The sequence below is a fragment of the Carcharodon carcharias genome, chromosome 17 (genome assembly GCF_017639515.1).
Source record: "Carcharodon carcharias isolate sCarCar2 chromosome 17, sCarCar2.pri, whole genome shotgun sequence".
Classification (NCBI taxonomy): Eukaryota; Metazoa; Chordata; class Chondrichthyes; order Lamniformes; family Lamnidae; genus Carcharodon; species Carcharodon carcharias.
Genome location: NC_054483.1, coordinates 17000385 through 17024063, shown reverse-complemented (window position 1 = coordinate 17024063; position 23679 = coordinate 17000385). Strand labels below are relative to the sequence as shown.

At 45.4% G+C, this 23679-nt stretch overlaps 1 protein-coding gene across 2 annotated transcripts; it reads right to left on the bottom strand.

Annotated features, from left to right (window-relative positions):
• Positions 1-1090: 1090 nt before the first annotated feature.
• Positions 1091-8577, bottom strand: tti2 (TELO2 interacting protein 2). Of its 2 annotated transcripts, none has more exons than XM_041209722.1 (8): positions 8446-8577; positions 6462-7194; positions 5907-6093; positions 5177-5269; positions 4349-4530; positions 3553-3696; positions 3294-3456; positions 1091-1233 (listed from the first exon to the last, which is right to left on the bottom strand). In XM_041209722.1, the coding sequence occupies exons 2-8, from the start codon at positions 7145-7147 to the stop codon at positions 1153-1155; spliced, it is 1536 nt and encodes a 511-aa protein (XP_041065656.1). In that variant the 5' UTR covers positions 7148-7194; positions 8446-8577; the 3' UTR covers positions 1091-1152. The 2 variants fall into 2 exon arrangements, with proteins under 2 accessions (XP_041065656.1, XP_041065654.1); XM_041209720.1 differs by lacking the exon at positions 8446-8577 and adding an exon at positions 7626-7796.
• Positions 8578-23679: the final 15102 nt, after the last annotated feature.

The window sequence follows — 23679 nt, the reverse complement described above, 5'->3', positions numbered from 1 at the left end:
GTTGGGGTTTGGTGGTTAACTACAGCAACACACGAGGACGGCATTGGGCTCTGACATTTCCTCCCTCTGATATGACACTCTTAACGGGGGGAGGTAGTGAAGGATGTCTGTTGGACTGTACCCCAGCAAGAAACTACCACTCCCAAGGAGGTTCACTGCAGCCATACTGGAAGTGGGAAACTTGTCTATTTTTAGCACTCAGTGCAATCATCAAGCTCTCCCAAGTCAGATGAGGTACAGTTAGAGTTGAAGCCCCTCTTCATGGCCTTGACATCAAGCCCCAATAGAAACCCCAGGGGCACCATCAATTCTCATCCCAATGCTCAAATGTGTGACCTTGGCCCTCTGTAACCTCATACATCCCTCTGATGTATCGGTACTGCTCCAATTCTGTACTCTTGTACATCCCTGATTATAGTTATTCCACCGTCTGCAGCTGAGCATCAGTTGCCTAGAACTTAAATTCTGGAATTTCCCCTCTTAACTTCTCAGCTTCTCCTTTAAGATGCTTGTTAAAATCCATCTCTTTGAATAAGCTTCTGATTACCTGTCAAGATATCTCCTTAGGTGGTTGGTGTCAAATTTTGTTTGAAATGTTTTACTATGATTTATTATATAGTGTTTTTCACTACTTGCCATTGTTGTAATGTAGGAAACACAACAGCCAATTTTCACACAGCAAGCTCTAATGTGATTGTGTTTGAGTAATGCTTGCAAAGGGACCAGGAGCAATACCTGCTCTTCTTTGAAATAGTGTTATGGGATCTTTTCTGTGGACCTCTTAAAGCAAAGAGGGTCTCTATTTAACATCTGCTTGAAAGACAGCACTCGCTCAGTACTACATTGGGGTGACGGCCAAGACTAGTCTCAGAGTGGAATAATCCACCACCAACTCACTTAGGCTAGCATGCTGGTACTGAACCAAGGGTGACACCAAACCAGTGTCCACACAGTTGACCAAGGATGAATGAATATGTGAAACCTACTGTCGCGACTGTTAGAGGATTTATCCCCATGCCTGGATCCAGCTTGCTAAGTTTATCCTGAATAGCTGGATTCGCTGAATATTTCCAATGACAATAGACTCGAGGACTGTGAAGTTCTCCTTGTGTTTATTCAGATTTCGTTCAGTTAACAGTTCTCAGTGACTTGTTATACATCTTGCTGCACCCTCTGCAGACAGTCCAGTACTGTGGCATTCTCACAGCTCTGACGCACTCCTTCCAGGAGAACCTAAAGAGCAAAAAAAAAAAGACAATAAAGTCCGTCTGCCTTTCTGCAGTGATGCTGTGCATTTCAGAACAGGTATCTGTTAGATAGTGGAGCTCAGTGCCATTTCACAGCACTATTCTCAGAAGCAGGAGGACATGGGAACCCAGCTTCCTTAGAAACCCAAAACAAAAATAAAAATACCTAGAAAAACTCAGCAGGTCTGACAGCATCTGCGGAGAGGAACACAGTTAACATTTCAAGTCCATATGACTCTTCAACAGAACTAAGGAAAAATAAAAGAGGGGTGAAATACAAGCTGATTTAAGGGGGAGTGGAACAGATACAGCTGGATAGAGGGTGAGTGATAGGTGGAGATTGCCAAAAGATATCATAGACAAAAGAACAAAGGTGTTGACGATGGTGATATTAGCTAAGAAATGTGCTATTAGGTGACATTAGGGGTAGAAAGCAGGACAAGCAAGGGACAGATAGCCCTAGTTGGGGGGGGGCGGAGAGAGATCGAAATAGGCTAAAAGGTAGAGATAAAACAATGAATGGAAATACATTTAAAAATAATGGAAATAGGTGGGAAAAGAAAAATCTATATAAATTATTGGAAAAAAGGGGGATCGGAAAGGGGGTGGGATGGAGGAGAGAGTTCATGATCTAAAGTTGTTGAACTCGTTATTCAGTCCTAGTGATAAGTAAAGTGCCTAGTTGGAAGATGAGGTGCTGTTCCTCCAGTTTGCGTTGAGCTTCACTGGAACGTTGCAGCAGGCCAAGGACGGACATTTGGGCATGAGAGCAGGGTGGAGTGTTGAAATGACAAGCGACAGGGAGGTCTGGGTAATGCTTGCGGACAGACCGAAGGTGTTCCGCAGTCACCCAGTCTGCGTTTGGTCTCTCCAATGTAGAGGAAACCATGTTGGGAGCAGCGAATGCAGTAGACTAAATTGAGGGAAGTGCAAGTTAAGTGCTGCTTCACTTGAAAGGAGTGTTTGGGCCCTTGGACGGTGAGGAGGGGGGAAGTAAAGCAGGCGTTGCACCTTCTGCGGTTGCATCGGAAGGTGCCATGGGAGGGGGTTGAGGTGCAGAGGGTGATGGAGGAGTGGACCAGGGTGTCCCAGAGGGAACGATCCCTGCGGAATGCCGCCGGGGGTGGCGAAGGGAAGATGTGTTTGGTGGTGGCATCATGCTGGAGTTGGCAGAAATGGCGGAGGATAATCCTTTGAATGCGGAGGCTGATGGGGTGATAAGTGAGGACAAGAGGGACACTATCATGGTTCTGGGAGGGAGAGGAAGGTGTAAGGGCGGATGCGCGGGAGATGGGCCGGACACAGTTGAGGGCCCTGTCAACCACCGTGGGTGGAAAACCTCGGTTAATGAAGACATGTCAGAGGAACTGTTTTTGAAAGTCGCATCATCAGAGCGGATGCGAAGGAACTGAGAGAATGGGAGGGAGTCCTTACAGGAAGCAGGGTGTGAGGAGCTGTAGTCAAGGTAGATGTAAGAGTCGGTAGGCTTGTAATGAATGCCTCTCTTCTATTTTTCCTTAGTTCTGTTGAAGAGTCATACGGACTCGAAACGTTAACTATTCCTCTCCGCAGATGCTTTCAGATCTGCTGAGTTTTTCCAGGTATTTTTATTTGTTTTTGTTTTGGATTTCCAGCATCCGCAGTTTTTTGCTTTTATTCTTAAAAACCTACTCTCCAATGAGGTTTCTGAAGCTCACTCTGACAACATTAGCAGAGGCTCCATTGTTAAAGCAAACTGATTTTTGCAAGCAGCTGCCACAGAGACAGTCAGCAAACTGGAACCCTTGTCTTTGAAATAAATGCAATTATAAATTTTGTTAAATAGACAGTGTAAATGGTTCATCTTCTAATAAAATTTATACAGCTTGAAAGAATTGACTGATGAACAGGGGTTCTGTCAGAGTGGTGTGATTGAATTTGAAACTGTCGGTTTGCCCAGGAATGCGGTGTTTCAGGGAGTGATAGTTAATCTGTGTTTTGGTTGTATTGGGTGAGTGGGGAATACTAGACGGGACCGTCCCCACCCCCCACCACACATTATCTTACTGTCACTTTGCGTTCACAGCAGCGATTGAGCAGAATCAGGCAGTGGGTTGCATCCCGTAAAAGCTCCTCCTTAACCCGTGGTGGTGTTGGGCTCCGGTCAGTTGCCATATCATATATGAATTTGAGTAAGGACTTGAGCAAAACCTCCAGCCTCATGGACATTCTGGTCAACAAAAAAGACAAGTGAAAAGTTTGTTGACATTTAACAGTCCCAGCAATGTGTCCTAATCTCACAGATTGAACTTAGTTTCAGTGGTACCTGGGCCAAGCCTGTTGGATCATACTCTGGAATGCCTGAAGGACACAGAGCCTGGCTGCTTCTTCGGGTCCATCGTACACCTCCAGGTAACCAAGAATCACCCTTTGCAACCGCTTCAAGTGGCGAACAACCAGAATTCCAAGCCTGGCAACAGAAACAAACAAGGTTGAGTGATCCATACCTTGTTGGTGACCTGTGTTTTGGAGGAGGAGAGAGACATGTCTGTGGTGTTCTGGTGTGAGTCGGGTAGAGAGGCCTGCATTTCCCATGGGTACTACTTGTCCCTGTTTTCCTCACCTTCTCCTGAAATAGTGACTCACCTGCTGGGGCATAGTTCACTCGTTGTGGTCATGCATGGTACGTGCCCACTGTTGAAGAATGAACAGAATGAAAGAGTCGGCTGTTCAATCACAGAGTATTAAGAGTTCAGCCCACATCCTGTCCTCATCCAGCGTCCACGAACACACTTTGCAGCAGGGTCACTCAGTAACAAGTGGGAGCTCTGTCTGATTTCTGCCTTAGCCTGAGAGCACCAAGACTTGATTAGAGCAGGCCTACCTACAGTAAACACATCAACTGACCCTGAATATACTGGGATCGTAAACATGGAGCTTCCTGGTGGTCCGTGACTCAGTTGCATTACTGGGTGGTGCACAGCATCACTGAGCAATGGTGAAGCATTCCATGTGTCAGAAAAGTGTGAGGTGACAGGAATGCACTGCAACCATGGTGGGGCACCACAGGGACTAGTGTAATCTACAAACGACACTGCCAATTCAAATACAGCAGTTCTAACCTCTCAGTGAAGATGGGCAGATGCTTGGCATACACTCGTCGCAGAGGGATTTTGTCTTCAACCTCCATGTGGGTAAGAATTAGGCAGAATACTTTGTCGTAGCGATTTGCTCTCTGTTGTCCGCGGGTGACGTGTGATTTCTCCAGAAGCGGGAGCAGGTCAAGTAAGCAGGGCAGCACAGTCTAAAATAGAGAAGGAAGCAGCAGTTATTAGTATCAGAGGTCACGCTGCCACTTTCACTGCAGATCCAGAACTGAGGATGTGCGGTTAAAACAGAAAATACAAAACAGTGGAATTACTTAGCACAGGTCAATGACCTGTTGAGAGAACGAGTCTCCAGGGTGACTTGAGCAATGACGTTCTGTTGAAATGTGGCTGTAAAGACTGTTAGTCAGATGAAGGTTCAGTTTACAAACTGTCTGCCAGTGCAGGCCTTGGGTTAACAGGATGGATCAGTGACAAGTCGCGGATCTGTAATGACTGCTACAGTCAGAGGGGAAGAGGACAAGAATGAGGCAGGATTACTTTCGCCAATCTTTACTGACCAACATAAATCAAAACGAGTGCTGAACATGGGGAAAACCATGAACATGAAGTGACAAAACAGTTTAGTCCTTCTACCATGTGACTCTGCTCATGAATCACACAACAGTTCATCACCTGCAGGGCTCAAGAGTCACGGTCTTGTTTCTCTCCTGTACAAACTAACAGATATTAGGGAAGATTTGAAAATTTTGAGCCTGTAACTGCTGCCTTAAAACTAATGTGGCATATTAAGACAATTGGAGTCAAATCCCTTGGAGGACACAGAAGGAGAGCACCACTCACCTGAATGAGTGAAACTTCTGGAGTGTACAAGTGATTGTAGAGAGCGTGGTACACTACCTGCGCTCGGTTGTACTGTAAGAGTTCTGCAGCAGGCTGAAACCAGAGAACATGAAGCCGTCAGACACAGGGACACATTCAAACCCTTCCAATCCGGTGTACCAACACAGAACACACACGTTTTTGAGGAACAGGAAAACTATTGGGCCCAACCATGTCCTTTTTAATAGACCCACCTTCTCATCATTGTCCTCAATCTCTTCACACTCCGGCAGTAAAAATAATTGTCTCCTGAGCTCATACTTACTGTCCACTGGAATAACTCCCTACCCAAACCCCAGCATCACATCAATTTTGATTAATAGTTTATGTCTCATTGGTGAAAAGAACATTCCTTCAGTTGAGGAAAGAAAGAACTGTGATTTATACAGCATCTTAAAACATGTCAAGGTGCTTCATATCCAATTAATGTTTTGAAGTGTCATTGCTGTTCTGTCGGTAAACACAGCAGAGGATGTTTGTACAGCAAGCTCCCACAAACACTGAATAAGACGACTATTGGCCTGGACACTGGGAGAACTCATTCTTCATATTGTACTGTGGAATCTCTCACATCCACAGGAAAATTTGGAACAGACATGTTTCACACTTTGTCACAAACAACTTGTCTGCAATTTGCCATCTACGTGATTTCTCCCCACCTCATGGTTCCCACTCTCCGGCCTCCACGTACCACATTGTTAATGATGTGCTGGAGACACCTCACGCCCAGTATCTTATTCTCTGTCCTGTAGTCGTCTGAGAAGAGGAGGGATGGTGGCAGCACTACGTCCAGGTGCTCAGCCAGCCACGGCCTCCTCACCCTCTGCAGCAACCACCGAAATACATGTTTTGTGGCTGGATTCAACTTCCACGTGTTTCTGTAGAAATTTGCACACACAAATCAGTTACTGGCACTCTGTTAAAAATTGGGTTAAAAAACACAAAAAAAGAGTGCAGTGACATGACACACCAACTGGTGAGAAAATCTTAGCTGGAGGAGAGAGCTGTGTGCATTTCTTGCTGGGATCATGGGACATACTGAGTTCCAGCTACAACATGATATAGACTGAACACAGCTCAGCACAGAATGACACACTATAGAGGCTACCTGTAGTGGGATAAATTTTCTCTTATTTGATCCCCCTCTTCCTTCCAGTTGAAGTGAATAACAATGTCTAGCAAAGGGAGGGGACCACCTGGTCAAACAGCGGGAATGACAAATAATCAAACACTGGTTCAGACTCACTTGTTCATTTGTGGTTTCATCAGATGCAGCACAGCTCCCAGGACTCCCCTGCCTTCCTCCTCTGCCCCACACAGGAGCTCCATGATGGTCTTGCACCCCGCTGCCTGCACTGTGGCTGCCAGCAGCTCATCTGCAGCAAGCCGAGATGCCGCACTGGTCCATGCTTTCTCCTGGCAGTGTGTGGCACAGAAAATAACCAGATGTGGCAAAATGGCTCTCAGAACAGAGTCTGGCGAAATAGTGGGTTGGTGAGTCGTTGCTTGCTCTGGCCTTGCCGATAGTTTACTGAGGAGAGGTTGAAACGTTTGAGCCACATTGCAGGCCCTCTCGGGTATCATGTGATACGCACTGTCAGGCAGCTCGCCACTGTCAGTCTCGCATATGGGCAGTGCTGAGTACTGGGTCAGAGCGGCTGTCAGATTAACGTACATTTGAATGATATCTGACACATCGTTTTGGCAGCAGCTGAGAAGCCAGAGAGGGTCGCCTTGTAGAAACAAATCCCTTGCATCGTCCAAAACTGATCCTTTGTGCCTCATTAGTTTCTCATTTGACATGTCCCCCAGAATTTTCCTCAGAACATGCTGGACTGTTGGTACTTGCTCCCTTTGATAACCAAACTCTTCTACCGACTTGTTTTTGCCTGCCAGGTGCAGTTTCTGAATGATTTCTGAAGGATCCTCCATGATACCTTTTCCTTGGCTTGGTCCACAATCAGAAATTCATACTTAGCCTGGGGAAAAAAACAGCAAATTTTTTTGCACTCAAGGCAGTTTGTACCAAGCACCAGCAAAGCGCATATACCAGACTACAAACACCAGAACAGAGGTCTGAACTAAGCTGCCGAACATCTCTGCAAAACAAAGCAGATTGTCAAAGTGTTTAAGGACTACAACTTAAGAGAGAGAAGTTGACCCTTGGTCACTTCTCAGGTCGCAGAGTACATCTGTTACATTAATTACCTGATTTATTTCAATCCTGGTTTAGCATAAATTCAGAAGCAACAGTTTATCAGAACAGCAGAATTCTTACGTCCCAGCACACTTATGTAAAATCCATTGGTGTATTACAGTGGCAGTTTTGCAACTGAAGCCCTGTAACTTAACACAATTAGTAAGCCATTGAATAAAGAAATGTGGTTTTTTAAAAAAATCTGAAGCACACCCCAACACTCTGGATCTTTTCACGTCCCTGAGCAGATTTGATTCCCTGTCTCAGTTGAGTCAGGAGTTGACAAGACGACGACGACAGGCCATCTTAGTTCACCCGTCCTGCAAATCCGACAGCCTTTCTCAGTGTTGCATCCCAGTCCAGGGATTTCTCCCCCCTCCTCCTCCCTCAGTGTTGCATCCTAGTCCAGGGATTTCTTTCCCCCTCCTCCTCCTCCTCCCTCTCCCTCAGTGTTGCATCCCAGACCAGGGATTCTTCCTCCCTCCTCTCCAACATCATAGGATCAGAGAAACTTACATTCAGCTCATACTCCAATATCTCTCACCCCCCCCCCCCCCCCCCCAGCCCCCACCCACACCCACCACAGTCAAAGCCCAATTGATGGAAAGTTAAAAGTTAAGGAAAAATCACAGATGTTGGGGGGGGGGGGGGGGTACAAAAAATGCTAGAAATGGACAGTAGCTGCATTCAGCATCCAGAAGAGAAACGAGGTGATGAAACCTGCCTTTCCTCTGTCCAGGCGGTGCATTTGCAGCATTATTATTGTTATTGTTATTGTTGTTGTTGTTGTTGTGATTTCCCTCCCATGTGTTGACGCCTGTTTTGTGTGAAGCAGCATTTTGCTGCTCCTCGGTCCTTCCACCGGCGCCGTAAGGGGCGGGCGGGCGGGCGGGGTGGGGTTCACAGCCTCGAGCCTCAAACTCAGCCTCAGGCTCCCGGCCCAGTCAGGCGAGCACCGAGGGCCCAGTCGCCCCGGCTCGGGTCCGCCCAGAGCAGACGCGCCTCTTCGTCCCATCGTCGAGAAACGCCTCACCTGCCTCCCCGCCGACGGCTCGGCGTCTGCTTCCGGTCAGAGAGACCTGTTAAAAAAAAACCGCCATGAGGGAGGGAGGGAGGGAGGGGGAGGAAACTCCCACCCGGACCGGATAACCCGGCGGACCCCACCAGTGCACTGGGTGTCACCGCCATTCCGGCTTCCGGAAACCCGCGGCTCGCTCTTTGGTTCCGCTCCACCCCCTTTCCCTTTGCTTGGGGAGACCTCAGGTTTGAGACTCTCCTCCCCAGCTCTGACCACTCTCCCCTTTCTGCCAGTCACCCATCCAAATTAAACGGAGCAAGTGTTGTCGTCTCTTTCCCCCCAACCCCCCCCCCCCACCCCCGCACATCTTTTTTCTGTAAACATCTAAATTATTTATAAAACTAAAGGAAGTTAATCCACTTAAATCATAACATTTTATACAGTGTTTACAATGACCCCTTGTCCCTTTGGTGTCCACTGGTTGTCCAAGGCAGATACCTCCAGGGTCACCCAGGCACGAGTTAGAGACTCCCGCAACAGGAGGAACTCATGCTGTTAACTGAGGGGACAAGGTGGTAATGGCAATTTCTAATATTTACAGGGATTTACCATCACCAAATTTTAAAATTTATCCATTTATGGGATGTCAACAGTGGCAAGGCCACTGTTTGTTGCCCACCCCCATCCCCGCTGAGAACAGATAAAGAAAGAGCAGCGATAGCAAAAACAGAGTTGCATCCTGGTGGATGAATCGCAAAAAGTTACTATGCAGGTACAGCAAGTAATTAGGAAAACTAATAGAATGGTATCATTTATTGCGAGGGGAATTGAATACAAGTGGTTATGCTTCAGTTATATAGAGCATTGGTGAGACCACATCTGGAGTACTATGTACAGTACTGGTCACCTTATTTAAGAAAGGATATAAATGCATTGGAAGCAGTTCAGATATGGTTAACTAGATGAAGACCTAGAATAGGAGGGTTGTCTTATGAGGAAAGGTTGGACAGGCTGGGCTTGTATCAGCTGGTGTTTAGAGGAGCGCGAGGCAACTTGATTGAAACATATAAGATCCTCAAAGTTCTTGACAGGGTAGTTGTGAAAAAGATATTTCCTCATGGAGGATCACTGTTTAAAAATAAGAAGTTGCCCGTTTAAGACAGAAATGAGAATTTTTTTCCCTCAGAGGGTGGAGAGTCTTTGGAACTCTCTTCCTCAAAAGGCAGTGGAAGCAGAGTCTTTTAATATTTTTAAGGCAAAGATAGATCGATTCTTGATAAGCAAGGGAGTGAAAGGTTATCGGGGTAGGTGGGAATGTGGAGTTAAGGCAGGGAATGTGGAATTGAGTTTACAACCAGATCACCCATAATGTTATTGAATAGCGGAGCAGGCTTGAGGGGCAGAGTGGCCTACTCCTGCTCCTCATTCATATGTTCGTATGAGACCAGTAACAGGCGCATTGGTTCAGAGCCCACTGACCACATTTGAAAAAAATCTTAGTGTAACGTGAATGAGTATTTTTCCTCCTCTCTGTAAATTGAGAAATTTTATGAAATGAGAAATTTCAATCAGGTGACTACAACAAGAAGTATATGAACAGGAGAATAAGAACAGAGCAGGTCTAGAGGCATTAATTTACGGGGCAGCAGATTCATCTGCTATGGGGGAGATATAAATATTGTCTTAAATTTATAGCTTAACTAAGTAACCTACTTAATAAAACTAGAAATAATCATTGGCAATATTTCAAAACTTGAAACCCAAGTAAATAAATAAAATACAATAGAAATTGCAGAGGAGGTTATGTTTTGCAGCTGTAGCATGTGGGAGCTGGCGGACAGCACTATGATCAGCTGCAACGACATCTGCATTAAGTGTCTGCAGCTCAAGGAACTTTGGCTCAGAATTGATGAGCTGGAGTCGGAGCTTCAGACACTGTGATGCATCAGAGAGGTGGAAAGTTATCTGGACACTTGGTTCCAGGAGGCAGTCACATCCCTGAGGTTAGCTACTTCACATTTGGTCTCTGGACAGGCACAGGAGGTTGTGACTGCAAGTGAGGCAGCTATGGGGATCCAGAAGGTAGCAATGGAGAAGCTTCAGCCCTTGCACTTATTCAACAGATTTGATGTTCTTGCAACCTGTATGGATGACAGCAGGAACTGCAGGGAGGATTAACAAACTGACCTGAGCACCGTGGTGCAGGGGACCATTCAAACTGGGGGAGTTAAAAGGAACTGAGTAGTAGCAGGGGTCAGTACAATTGGAGGATAGATTTTCTGTGGCCGAGATCATGAGTCCCGAAGGCTGTGTTGCCTGCCTGGTGCCAGACTGAAGGACATCTCCTCAGGGCTGGAGAAGACTGGGAGAGGAATTTAGACTGCAAGGGGAAAGATCCAGTTGACATAGTCCATGTGAGTACCAATAACACAGGTGGGATGGTGAAGGGAGTTTCTGCTCAGGGAGTATGAGCAGCTTGGAGCTAAATTAAAGGCAGAGGTAATGATGCCTGGATTACTATCTGAGCCATGACCATATTGGCATAGGGTAAATAAGATGAGAGAGAGTTGAATGCATGGCTCGAAGATTGGTGTGAGAGAAATGGGGTTCACTTCTGGGACCCTGGCTCAAGTACTGAGGAGATGTTGTGTTGCAGCTGCAGTATGTGGGAGCTGGTGGACAGCCGTATGATCAACTGCAACAACATCTGCATTAAGTGTCTGCAGCTCAAGGCTCCTGGCAAACTGTAGAACTAGGGCTTTACAGCGGGATTTAAACTAAATAGATGAGGGGAGGCTTGGAAAATTAAAGAGCGAGGACTAGGCAATAATGCAGTGCAGTGATAAGATTAATGATGACCAGAGTGTGACAGGAAGGCACAGAGCACATAAACAAAAGAGTGCACCAGCAAATAAGGTCAGAGGTGGTAAAAAGACAGAATCAAAAGCTCTTTATTTGAAGGCTCATAGCATTCATAAGAAAATGGATGAATTGATAGCTCAAATAGAAATATATGAGTATGATAGTCATTACAGAAATGTGGTTGCAAGGTGACCAAGGCTGGCGTCTGAATATTCAAGGGTGGTTGACATTTTGGAAGGCCTGGAAGAAAGAGAAAGAAAGTGGAGTAGCTTTGTTAAGAAGGGATGAGACCAGTGCAGTTGTAAGAGATGATTTTGGTTCAAGGTGCATAATCAGTTTGGGTGGATGTAAGAAATATCAAGGGGAGGAAGTCACTGCTGGGAATGGTTGAAAAGCCCCCTATCAGTCGCAACACTGTAGGATTCATTTTCAATCAAGAAATAATGGGGGCCTGTAAGAAAGGTACTACAATCGTTGTGGGCAATTTTCTGCTTCATATAGAAAACATATATGATCTCTGGATTACTACCTGAGCCACAACCAAATTGGCATAGGGTAAATAAGATGAGAGAGAGTTGAATGCGTGGCTCGAAGATTGGTGTAAGAGAAATGGGGTTCACTTCTGGGACCCTGGCTCGAGTACTGAGGAAAGAGGGAGTTGTAACATTGGACAGTCTTCGCCTGATCCCTGTTGGGACCAGGCTCCTGGCAAGTTGTATAACTAGGCCTTTACAGAGGGGTTTAATATAGATATAGATCTAAATAGATTATAGATTAGATCAGGCTTGCCAACTTTTTTGTTTGGGGGGTGGGGGGGCAAATTTCCATTTTTCTCTCACTCAAGGGGCTGATGAGCAGATTTCGGAAAGATACATGAATTTCAAAATAAAGTTGAGGTATGAAGGAAATGAACAACTTTCTGAGCAAAAATAAATCAATATCAAAGCAATAAATTGATATTTTTTTTAAGAAGAATAATTAATAAAAATGACTGCAAAAGGGTGAGAGTGTGTGTGTGCCCGGCTCACTCCCAGTCACAGGGTGTTTACTCACTCACCCTCACCCACTGTGAGAGTGGGTGAGAGTATGTGTTAGTGTGTTGGGGGGGGTGAGGGTGACTGAGAATCCTGAGACTGGGAGTGAGCCGGGCACACACATCCACATACTCTCTCCCACACTCACACTCTCCGTGCAAAATCTTGAATTTCACTTACCTGTTTTACCGACATTTTGAACATTGGTTCCGGGGGCTACATAAAAGGGCTTCGCCGGCCACAATGCGGCCCGTGGGCCACCAGTTGGACAAGCCTGGATGAGATGAATTAAATTGGCAAAGGTAGTGTGGAGAATAAGTTCATATTGTTATGACCGCAGCCGGTGTTAATTGCTACGCAAACCAAATCCCAGAGGGAAACCTGGATTACGGGCTACAACCTTTCCTTTTGTACTCTGATAACAAGAAGAAGATATACCGATCTTAGCAGGAAGAGATCCAGTAACACTCTTGGGTTTTTAAAAATTGAAAATAAAAGTTGAACGAAGAAGAAAGAAAAGAAAACTTAAGCACACAAGGTTACAGTTACACAATCGCAGTTAGTCTTACAAAACATTCCCCCAAAACACTCTACTTGGTCAATTACACAAGTAAACACTTTCCAGGCAACACTCCCTTATAGATGTATAAATATGAAAGAAATCCAGTAATATTGCACAAGGCAAACAGTAGCTTCAATAAAGGTCTACCACATAACCTTTACCCTGTAATGTAGTTACGATCACATTGCTATTTGTGGGATCTTGCTGTGTGTGCTTCCGCTGACGTATGGAAAGCTCAACTGAGGCCTTGTCTGTTCTCTCAGGTGGATCTAAAAGAAAACACCTGATGTCCTGGCTGAGTTGAACTGACATTTATCTCATGGCAGTTTTGGGAGCTTGCTGACTGCAAATTGACTCTCTCAGGACCACTCTGTCAAGTCCCTTCAGAATCTTAATTGTTTCAATGCGATTACTGCTCATTCTTTTAAAGTCCAATGCTCAGCCTGCTCAATGTCTTCTCATAAGGCAACACCTTTATCAACAAGAGTCAGCCCAGGAAATGTTCTCTGAAGCACTTCCAATGCAAGTATATCCCTCCTTAAATATGGAGACCAAAATTGTACACGGTACTCTAGTTGTGGTCTCACAAATGCCTGGACAATTGTTCTGTGCCTTTAAACTCCATCCCCCTTGCAATTAAAGCCAACATTCCATTTGCCTTCCTGTGTTCTGCAGTCTCTTCTCCATTTAAATAATATTTTGCTTCTCTATTTATCCTGTCAAAGTGGACAAATCATATTTTCCCACATTCTACTCCATCTGCCAAATTTTTGCCCCTTCAATTAACCTATCCACGTCCCTTTGCATGATCTAATGGTAGAGCAGGCTCGAGGGCCGAATGACCTACTCCTGTTCCTGTGGTCAGTGACATTTATGGTGTGATTTGATTTCAAATCAGTCAGAAATGCAATTAAATTTCATCACTAATACCAGATGGCCTTTTAAGATCCTAAGAAGAGAGGGCAGTGTTTATTTGGTTTAAGCCATTACAAAATGACTCCCTTTCTCATCAAAAACAGAATTACCTGGAAAAACTCAGCAGGTCTGGCAGCATCGGCGGAGAAGAAAAGAGTTGACGTTTCAAGTCCTCATGACCCTTCGACAGAACTTGAGTTCGAGTCCAAGAAAGAGTTGAAATATAAGCTGGTTTAAGGTGTGTGGGGGGTGGGGTGTGGGGGGGGCGGGGGAAGAGAGAGAGAGAGAGAGAGAGAGAGAAGTGGAGGGGGTTGGTGTGGTTGTAGGGACAAGCAAGCAGTGATAGAAGCAGATCGTCAAAAGATGTCACAAACAATAGAACAAACGAACACATAGGTGTTAAAGTTGGTGATATTATCTAAACGAATGTCCTAATTAAGAATGGATGGTAGGGCACTCAAGGTATAGCTCTAGTGGGGGTGGGGAGAGCATAAAAGATTTAAAAATATTTAAAAATAATGGAAATAGGTGGGAAAAGAAAAATCTATATAATTTATTGGAAAAAAACAAAAGGAAGGGGGAAACAGAAAGGGGGTGGGGATGGAGGAGGGAGCTCAAGACCTAAAGTTGTTGAATTCAATATTCAGTCCGGAACGCTGTAAAGTGCCTAGTCGGAAGATGAGGTTTTGTTTCTCCAGATTGCATTGGGCTTCACTGGAACAATGCAGCAAGCCAAGGACAGACATGTGGGCAAGAGAGCAGGGTGGAGTGTTAAAATGGCAAGCAACAGGGAGGTTTGGGTCATTCTTGCGGACAGACCGCAGGTGTTCTGCAAAGCCCGGTTTACGTTTGGTCTCTCCAATGTAGAGGAGACCACATTGGGAGCAACGAATGCAGTAGACTAAGTTGGGGGAAATGCAAATGAAATGCTGCTTCACTTGAAAGGAGTGTTTGGGCCCTTGGACAGTGAGGAGAGAGCAAGTGAAGGGGTAGGTGTTGCATCTTTTGCGTGGGCATGGGGTGGTGCCAAAGGAGGGGGTTGAGGAGTAGGGGGTGATGGAGGAGTGGACCAGGGTGTCCCGGAGGGAGCGATCCCTATGGAATGCCGATAGGGGGGTGAAGGGAAGATGTGTTTGGTGGTGGCATCATGCTGGAGTTGGCGGAAATGGCGGAGGATGATCCTTTGAATGCAGAGGCTGGTGGGGTGATAAGTGAGGACAAGGGGGACCCTATCATGTTTCTGGGAGGGAGAAGGCGTGAGGGCGGATGCACGGGAGATGGGCCGGACACGGTTGAGGGCCCTGTCAACCACCGTGGGTGGAAAACCTCGGTTAAGGAAGAAGGAGGACATGTCAGAGGAACTGTTTTTTAAAGGTAGCATCATCGGAACAGATGCAATGGAGGCGAAGGAACTGAGAGAATGGGATGGAGTCCTTACAGGAAGCGGGGCGTGAGGAGCTGTAGTTGAGGTAGCTGTGGGAGTCGGTAGGCTTGTAATGGATATTGGTGGACAGTCTGTCACCAGAGATTGAGACAGAGAGGTCAAGGAAGGAAAGGGAAGTGTCAAGAGATGGACCACGTGAAAATGATGGAGGGGTGGAGATTGGAAGCAAAATTAATAAATTTTTCCAAGTCCCAACGAGAGTATGAAGCAGCACCGAAATAATCATCGATGTACCGGAGAAAGAGTTGTGGAAGGGGGCCGGAGTAGGACTGGAACAAGGAATCTTCCACATACCCCATAGAGAGACAGGCATAGCTGGGGCCCATGCGGGTACCCATAGCCACACCTTTTATTTGGAGGAAGTGAGAGGAGTTGAAGGAGAAATTGTTCAGTGTGAGAACAAGTTCAGCCAGACGGAGGAGAGTAGTGGTGGATGGGGATTGTTCAGGCCTCTGTTCGAGGAAGAAGATAAGGGCCCTCAGACTATCCTTGTGGGGGATGGAGGTGTAGAGGGATTGGACGTCCATGGTGAAGAGGAAGCGGTTGGGGCCAGGGAACTGGAAATTGTTGATGTGACGTAAGGTGTCAGAGGAATCACGGATGTAGGTGGGAAGGGACTGGACAAGGGGAGAGAGAAGGGAGTCAAGATAACGAGAAATGAGTTCTGTGGGGCAGGAGCAAGCTGAGACGATCGGTCTACCGGGGCAGTTCTGTTTGTGGATTTTGGGTAGGAGCTGGAAGCAGGCCATCTGAGTTTGGGCGACTATCAGGTTGGAAGCTGTGGGAGGAAGATCCCCAGAGGAGATGAGGTCAGTGACAGTCCTGCAAACAATGGCTTGATGTTCAGTGGTGGGGTCATGGTCCAGGGAGAGGTAGGAGGAAGTGTCTGCGAGTTGATGCTCAGCTTCCGCGAGGTAGAGGTCATTGCGCCAGACAACAACAGCACCACCCTTGTCAGCGGGTTTGATGACAATGTCAGGGTTGAACCTGAGAGAACGGAGTGCAGTAAGTTCAGAGAGAGAGAGATTAGAATGGGTGAGAGGAGCAGAGAAATTGAGACGACTAATGTCGCGCCGACAGTTCTCAATGAAAAGATCAAGAGAAGGTAAGAATCCAGACGGAGGGGTCCAGGTGGAGGGAGAATATTGGAGGTGGGTGAAAGGATCCGTTGAATGGGGAGAGGACTCCTGCCCAAAGAAGTGAGCCCGGAGACGAAGACGGCGGAAGAAGAGTTCAGCATCATGCCGAGCCCGAAATTCATTGAGGTGAGGGCGTAAGGGTATGAAACTAAGTCCTTTGCTGAGCACTGAACGTTCAGCATCGGAGAGGGGAAGGTCGGGGGTATAGTGAATACACGGCTGGGGCTGGGATTAGAAGATGGGATGGGGACGGAGGGACAGGCAGGGGTGGAGGGTCCTAGATGGGTGTTGGTGTTGATGAGTTGTTAGAGCTTGTGTTCCTTAGCACTTGAGAGAAAGAGAAAAAGTTTCTTGTTGAGGCGTCGGATGAGCCAAAGAATAAAATGAAACTGGGGGCATGCGCAGCTTTGAAAAAGGGTACGGCGGTGCTGCTGGAGGGAGAGGTCGAGTGTGTTCTAGCTGGCACTAACTTCTTTCTGACGTGCAGATCCTTGGGCACTGAATGCCCTTGGACATCTCCACCAAGGAGCCATACTTTAAATGGCTGTTGCCGAGGGATTTGTCCTAAGGAAACATCATGGCCAATTTATTCTGACCTCATCTGAGGATCACACATATGCACTCACAATGGTCACCACTAGGTGGCAATGTTGACCAAGCATTTCACCATTTGTGTGACAAACTCCTGGTCTTGGAGAAGAATTTGTTACAGTCAAAGCCTTCCACTGATTTCTTACACAAACCATTCCTTACTCCCGTATTAATTCCGTAAGTCAGGCATAAAGGGACAAGCTTCAGACTAAAGTGCTGGGAGGTGGCAGATTGTGGTGCTCTGTGGATTGTGAGTTCCAATCCTCTGATGGAGGTGATTACCAGAAAAAATGTTTCTTCCTCCAAGAAAGAAGGCCTCGTGCTGAAGGTTTTGGTTAGCTGAGTATCAGCATCCTGTTTCACTGCGGCATCAGTGGAGACTTTCTGTGGAGGATGGGACTCATTGTGACAGCGCATGAGGCAGGGGAGCCAACAACTGATTGGGGATTGATGTGAGGCACATTACTTACCCAGGCTCAACTTATTCTTTCTATGAAGGAACTAAACAGAAGGCACCGAGGGAAGTGCACCACCAAAGTGTCAGCTGTGATTAAATTGTGGTGTCAGCCATGGTTCAGTGGGTAGCATTCTCACTTCTAAACTTGTGGGTTCAAGACCCACTCCAGAGACTTGAGCACAAGTTCTTCCTGACATTCCAGTGCAGCGCTGAGTGAGTGCTGCATTGTCAAAAGTGCCATCTTTCAAACAAGACATTAAACTCTGCCCTCTCGGATCGTATTTGAAAATGAGCAGGACCATTTTCTCTGATGTCCCGGCCAACATTTATCCTTCAACTAGCATCACTAAAAAAACATATTATCAAGTCATTTTCTCATTGAGGTTTGTGGGACCTTGCTGCTAACTGCTGCATTTTTCCCTATATTACAACAGTGACAATTGCAGAAGTACTTGGCAGTAAACCACTTCAGGATGTCCTGAAGTCATGAAAGACACTATTCTGCTGTCGGTAACTGAAGCTGCTGAGATCTGCTGCCATCAAACTGTCAATCTACCAACAAGCCTGTAATTATCAGAACCCACCTAATTAAATATTTGGAAATTTAATAAGCGGGGATTACTCACAAAGCTCTTCCAAACGGCACTATACACATTGTAACCAGGGACAGAGAAAGTGCTCCTTATCAAACTGCTCTGACACACAGCTTCAATCAAATTCTCCTGACGAAGGCAGGCGTCAAATCCAGTCAGTGAAAAGGTCAGCTCTGTGATTGATTAATCACACAAAGTGGACCTGATATGTTCGCTGATATGATATTTGTTCACCTGTCACCTGGGCAGCTGTCTGTTCATTCAGTGAACGATAATAAAGGGTACTTTACTTCCTTATATTTATGGAAGGCATGCATGAGTAAGCTGTGATCAGTAAACTGCACTCTGTCAGATTTGGTATACAGGCTCCAACAGGTATGGAATTGGGAAGGAGATATTAGTTTCAGACTGCCCTTTTCATAGATCAACCCAGTGTACCCAGCTTCTCAATCTGTCTGTCTCTCTCTCTCCAGAAAGACACTTAGTTGTCTCTTGAGTTGATTTATACTATCCACCTCAATCCTCTCCTGATAGCTTATGCTTCTCTTCGGTCAATCTTTGGGTAACAGAGTCCGAGTTGACACCCCTTTAATATCCCTAACTTACAAACTTTTAGCTGTGAGTTCTGGTATCTAAACTTGAATCTCCTTATTTTCATAAGAAATAGGAGCAGAATTAGACCATTCAGCCCCTTGAGCTTGCTGTGCCATTTCATAAGATCATGGCTGATCTGATTTTGGTCTTAACTCCACTTTCCTGCCTTCCCTCATAACCCTTAACTCCCTGTTGATCAAAAATCTGCAGAACTCAACCTCCAATATATTCAGTGACCCAGCCTCCACTGCTCACTGGGGGAGAGAATTCCAAACACAAACAACCCTCTCAGAGAAGAAATTCTTCCTCATCTCCATCTTAAATGGGAGACCCCTTATTTTTAAGCAGCCCCTTGGTTCTAGATTCCCCCACGAGGGGAAACATCCTCTCGGCATCTACGCTGTCAAGCCCCCTCAGAATCTTATATGTTTCAATAAGACTCCTCAGATACTGAAGCAGTCCATGTCCAAATGCAGTAAGACCTGGACAATATCCAGGGCTTGGGCTGACAAGTGGCAAGTAACATTCACGCCACACAAGTGCCAGGCAATGACCATCTCCAACAAGAGAGAATCTAACCATCAACCCCCCCTGACCTTCAACGGCATTACCATCACAAAATCTTCCACTATCAACATCCTGGGGGGTTAGCATTGACCAGAAACTGAACTGGACTAGCCATATAAATATGTGGCTACAAGTGCAGGTCAGAGGCTAGGAATCCTGTGACAAGTAACCCACCTCCTGACTCCCCAAAGCCTGTCCACCACCTACAAGGCACAAGTCAGGAGTGTGATGGAAAACTCCCCACCTGCCTGGATGAGTACAGCTCCCAAACACTCAAGAAGCTTGACACCATCCATGACAAAGCATCCTGCTTGATTGGTGTCACATCTACAAACACTCAGTCCCTCCAGCGACGCACAGTAGCAGCAGCGTGTACTTTCTACAGGATGCACTGCAGGAGTTCACCAAGGCTCCTTAGACAACATCTTCCAAACCCACGACCATTACCATCTTAGAAGGACAAGGACAGCAGATAGATGGGAACACTACAACCTGAAAGTTCCCCTCCAAGTCACTCACCATCCTGACTTGGAAATATATCGCCGTTCCTTCACTGTCACTGGGTCAAAATCCTGGAACTGCCTTCTGAACAGCACTGTGGGTGTGCCTACACCACATGGACTACAGCAGTTCAAGCAGGCAGCTCACCACCATCTTCTCAAGGGCAGCTAGGGATGGGTAATACACGCTGGCCCAGCCAGCGAAGCCCACAACCTGTTAATGAATTAAAAAAAAGTCACCTCCCATTCTTCTAAACTCCAATGAGTATAGAACCAACCTGCTCAACCTTTTCTTTTAAGACAACACCTTCATCCCAGGAATCAGCCTAGTGAACCTTCTCTGAACTTCTTCCAATGCAAGTATATCTCTCCTTAAATATGGAGACCAAAACTGTACATAACACCCTCAGGGTGGTTCCACCAATGCCTGATACAGTTGTAGCAAGTCTTCCTTTCTTTAATACTCCAGCTGCCTTTCAATGGAAGCCAAAACTCATTTGCCTTCCTAATTATTTGCTGAATCTGCATGCTAACTTTTTGTGATTCAAGTACAAGGACACCCAGGTCCCTCTGTCATGCAGCATTCTGCAGTCCCTCTCTATTTAAATAATATTGTGTTTTTCTATTCTTCCTGCCACAGTGGACATTTTTCCTCATTATATTCCATCTGCCAAATTTTTGCCCACTCACTTAACCTATCTGTCTGCCCTTGCACAGACTCTTTATATATTCCTCACAACTTGCTTTTCTACCAATCTTCATATTGTCAGCTAATTTGATGACAGTATAGTTGGTCCTTTCACCCAAGTTATTAACATAGATCTTAAATAGTTGAGGCCTCAGCACTGAACCCTGTGACATTCCACTCGTTACAGTTTGTCTGTCGATTTATCCCAACTTTCTGTTTCCTGTTCGTTAGCCAATCCTCAATCATGTTCATCTATCATCCCCAACTGTGGCACCTTATCAAATGCCTTTTGAAAATTCCATAGTCACCCTCTCTAATGGACGAATACTCACTTTAGCTACTCTTATCCTTTGTATATACTTGTCTGTCTTTATATTTCTTGTTAGTTTTTCTCTAATTTCTTCCTCTTTATTGTTCTTCAGTCATCCTTTGCTGGTTTGATACCATCCTTAGCTTCCTTAGTTTGCCACAAATCATGCACCCTTCTCATCGAGGTCTTTCTTTCGCATGAGATGGAATATATCTTTGTTGAGAGTTATGATATATTTCCTTAAATATCTGCTACTGCTTCTGTTCTGTCTTACCGATTAACCTAATTTCCCAGTCCACTTTAGCTAACTTTGTCTCATACCTTTGTAATTGCCTTCATTTAATTTTAAGACTCTAGTTTCAGACCCACATTCTTCAAGCCTCAAACTGAATGTGAAACCCTATCACATGATCACTCTTACTCAGAGGATCCCTTACGATGAGGCCATTAATTAATCCTGCCTCATTAAACATTACCAGATGTAAAATAGCCTGTTTGCTGGTTGTTTCTAGAAAGTATTGATCTAAGAAACTGCCCTGAATGCACTCTGTGAACATATCCTCCAGGTTACCTTTGCCAGTTTGATTAGTCCAATCAATATGAAGTTTAAATTGCCCACGTTTATTGTAGTATCTTTGTTTACACACACAATTAAGACTTCAATCAAAACACTTTAAGTCTCCTCTTTAAAAAAGAAAACCGGACCAACTTCCTTAACTTTCCACACAAACTAAGTTTCAAATATCTTGCCTCTCAGAGACGAGGAGAGTTTTTGTTAATGCTGTGAGTTGAGCCTGGAAGGCTGCAGGAAACAAATCCAATTGTAATTTTGAAAAATGGATTGGATAAACTTTAAAAGGAAAAAAAAATGGTTGCAATGTTCTGGGGAAGAGTAGGGGAGTGGAACGAAATGAAAAGCTCTTTCCAAAAGCCAGCACAGGCATAATGTGTCAAATGGCCGCCTTCTGTTGGATCCTCTGGTTCCTTCACCAATTATCTTAAATCCCTGACCCCTAGTTACTGATAATCCTGCCAGTGGAAACAGTTTCTCCTTATTTACTCAGACAAAATTGTTCATAATTTTGAACAGCTCTGTTAAACCTTCCCTTAACCTAAAACAAAAACAGAATTACCTGGAAAAACTCAGCAGGTCTGGCAGCATCGGCGGAGAAGAAAAGAGTTGACGTTTCGAGTCCTCATGACCCTTCGACAGAACTTGAGTTCGAGTCCAAGAAAGAGTTGAAATATAAGCTGGTTTAAGGTGTGTGTGTGGGGGGCGGAGAGATAGAGAGACAGAGAGGTGGAAGGGGGGGGGGGTGTGGTTGTAGGGACAAACAAGCAGTGATAGAAGCAGATCATCAAAAGATGTCAACGACAATAGTACAATAGAACACATAGGTGTTAAAGTTGGTGATATTATCCCTTAACCTACTCTGCTGTAATGAGAACTATCTCGGCTATGTTTTTCCAGATAACTGAAATCCCTTGCTCTTGATAAACCTCTTCAAGGTCTTGGCTTCCTTCCTAAAGTGTGGTGCCCAGAATTGGATACAGTACTCCAGCTGAGGCCGAACAGCAATTTGTGAAGGTTTTGGATTTCATTAGGTGGCAGAGTTCAGGTGAGAAGTGAAGCACCTCTGGTCCTGGTTATGGTACTAACATTGCTACTCACCTATTGCAAGGCCCATGGCAGAACAGTGAAGAGAAAAGATAAACCTGTGTTGTTACCTCTGTAACCACCACCCTCCGCCCTTTGAGAACTCTATCTCTAGCCTCTTGACCTTCCTTCATCCCACTATTGGTGCTGTATCTTCAGCCACCTCAGCCCCAAGCCCTGGAATTTCCTCCCTCATCCTTTCCTCCTTTAAGATGCTCCTTAAAGCCTAACTCTTCGACCACACTATTCCTTTCTTGACTTAGGATCAGCATTTGTCCTAATAATCATTTCTGTGAAGTGCATTGGGTTGTTTTACTCTGTTAAGTGCTCAAGTTGTTGTTTGAAACCTACAGACAAGAGTTTGACACAAATTTCAGTTTTAAGGGGACCCTTGTGGTTTGAATGCATCAAAGAACCTCATTTACCCCTGTGCCTCCAACATAGAGGATAAAACACTTGCATGTTCCTCTTCTGGTATAAGAGTCAAAATCATGGAACTCCCTAACAGTACTGTGGGTGTACCTGCACCACATGGACTGCAGCGGTTCAAGAAGGCAGCTTACCACCACCTTCTCAAGGACAATTAGGGATGGGCAATAAATGCTGGCCCAGCCAGTGAAGCCCACATCCCATGAATGAATAATAAAAACAAACCGAAAGCCCAGTGTAACCCAATAAGAAAGAAGCTGAAAAAGCCACATAGAAATGAGATTCCAGAGGAATAGTGCAGTGGGCCTTGTTCTATGCAATGACATTGGTTTACCTACACAGTTTGAAACAGCCACTTCTGAATGAATGAAACAGTGTAAATGGTGTCAACAACATCGTGCATGTAGATATGGAGGGGACCTGTTTGTGCAAGGAAATTATACTCCAGTATAATTTCAATCAACTGTTGCCCATGTAACCAGGTCCTTTGTTCGACATCCTTTCATCAGGTGATTTTGATCTGGCTGCTTCAGTAAATTCTTTTCATTCAAGAATCAGGCCTCTTGTATCACAACAAGAAGCAATGGGAGTGAGAACAGCTGCAAGATACGCCTTTACCCTTGCTTACTTTCTCAGCCGCTCTTTTGTTATTGCACTGTGCACCATTCCACTTTTTCGCAAACAACACCACATTGTGTTTGCTGCAGAAAAATTGATCAAAGTATCTCAATTCATCTGACGCTTGACAGTGCAGACAAATAACCAGGCTTCCTGAGCTCAATGTTCAAAAAAATAGTGAGGTTTATGGATGTGTTCAGTTTTCGGACGTGCATTTTTGAAGAGTAGAGGAGCTCTCACTGATCAACAGTTATCCCTCAACCAACAGACGATCTGTTTATTATCACAT